This window comes from Camelina sativa, unplaced genomic scaffold (assembly GCF_000633955.1).
Source record: "Camelina sativa cultivar DH55 unplaced genomic scaffold, Cs unpScaffold00566, whole genome shotgun sequence".
In the NCBI taxonomy this organism is placed as follows: Eukaryota; Viridiplantae; Streptophyta; class Magnoliopsida; order Brassicales; family Brassicaceae; genus Camelina; species Camelina sativa.
Genome location: NW_010921733.1, coordinates 4,599 through 5,339, shown reverse-complemented (window position 1 = coordinate 5,339; position 741 = coordinate 4,599). Strand labels below are relative to the sequence as shown.

At 44.5% G+C, this 741-nt stretch overlaps 1 protein-coding gene across 1 annotated transcript in view; it reads right to left on the bottom strand.

Annotated features, from left to right (window-relative positions):
- Positions 1 to 741, bottom strand: part of LOC104773541 (squamosa promoter-binding-like protein 8) — a 5,215-nt gene that overhangs the window by 678 nt on the left and 3,796 nt on the right. Inside the window, exon 2 of the mRNA XM_010498179.1 lies at positions 446 to 738. Within this exon, the coding sequence (XP_010496481.1) occupies positions 446 to 738 (293 nt within the window). The remainder of the gene's footprint in view (positions 1 to 445; positions 739 to 741) is intronic.

The following is a 741-nucleotide window of genomic DNA, read 5'->3' as shown; positions in this document are numbered from 1 at the left end:
AAAAAAAAAAAAAAAAAAAAAAAGAGAGAGAGAGAGATCGATCAATTTTGGTTGAAAAGGACAATCGAGAAAGCCATTCATACATAACATATATCGGGATCCGACACACACACGTACGAACTCTCTCAATGATTAATTAACTAACTAATTATGAATTGTGATGATCGATCTCATATCATCTAAAGAAAGAAGAAGAGTAATTAAGCTGATTAATTATTATTATTTAAGTATAATAATCTAAGTAGTAGATGGGAACAACATGCATTATAGGATGGATTGTACGGACGGACGAAGATGCCCCCACATCCCATGGCCATGGAGAAGGGATGATACTATAATACTAAAAGGTGAGAGGAGGTGTACGTACGGGTGAAATTAAAACTCAAATGATGGATAATATCGTCAAAGCAAAAAAGGTTGCAACTTTAGGGAGCACAAACAAAACCTGCTGCATTGCTGGCAAAAGCGCTGGCTTAGTCCGGCGGCCACTACCGTCGATGCTTTTGAGTGGAATTCGCACACTTTGTGCCTCCGGTGGTAGTGCTTGGCGTGGCTCAGATCCGCGTTGCATCCCTCAGCTTGGCACCGTGGCGTGCTCAGCAGCGAGTTCCCCATCCCGGACTCACCCGGTCTTGACCGCCTGTACAGCCTGCTCACGAAGTCGTCGTCCGCCGCCGAGAAGTAAGTACGCCCTCCCAGGTTCAGCCCGATCCTGTTTGAAGTGAAATCGACTTCGGTCTT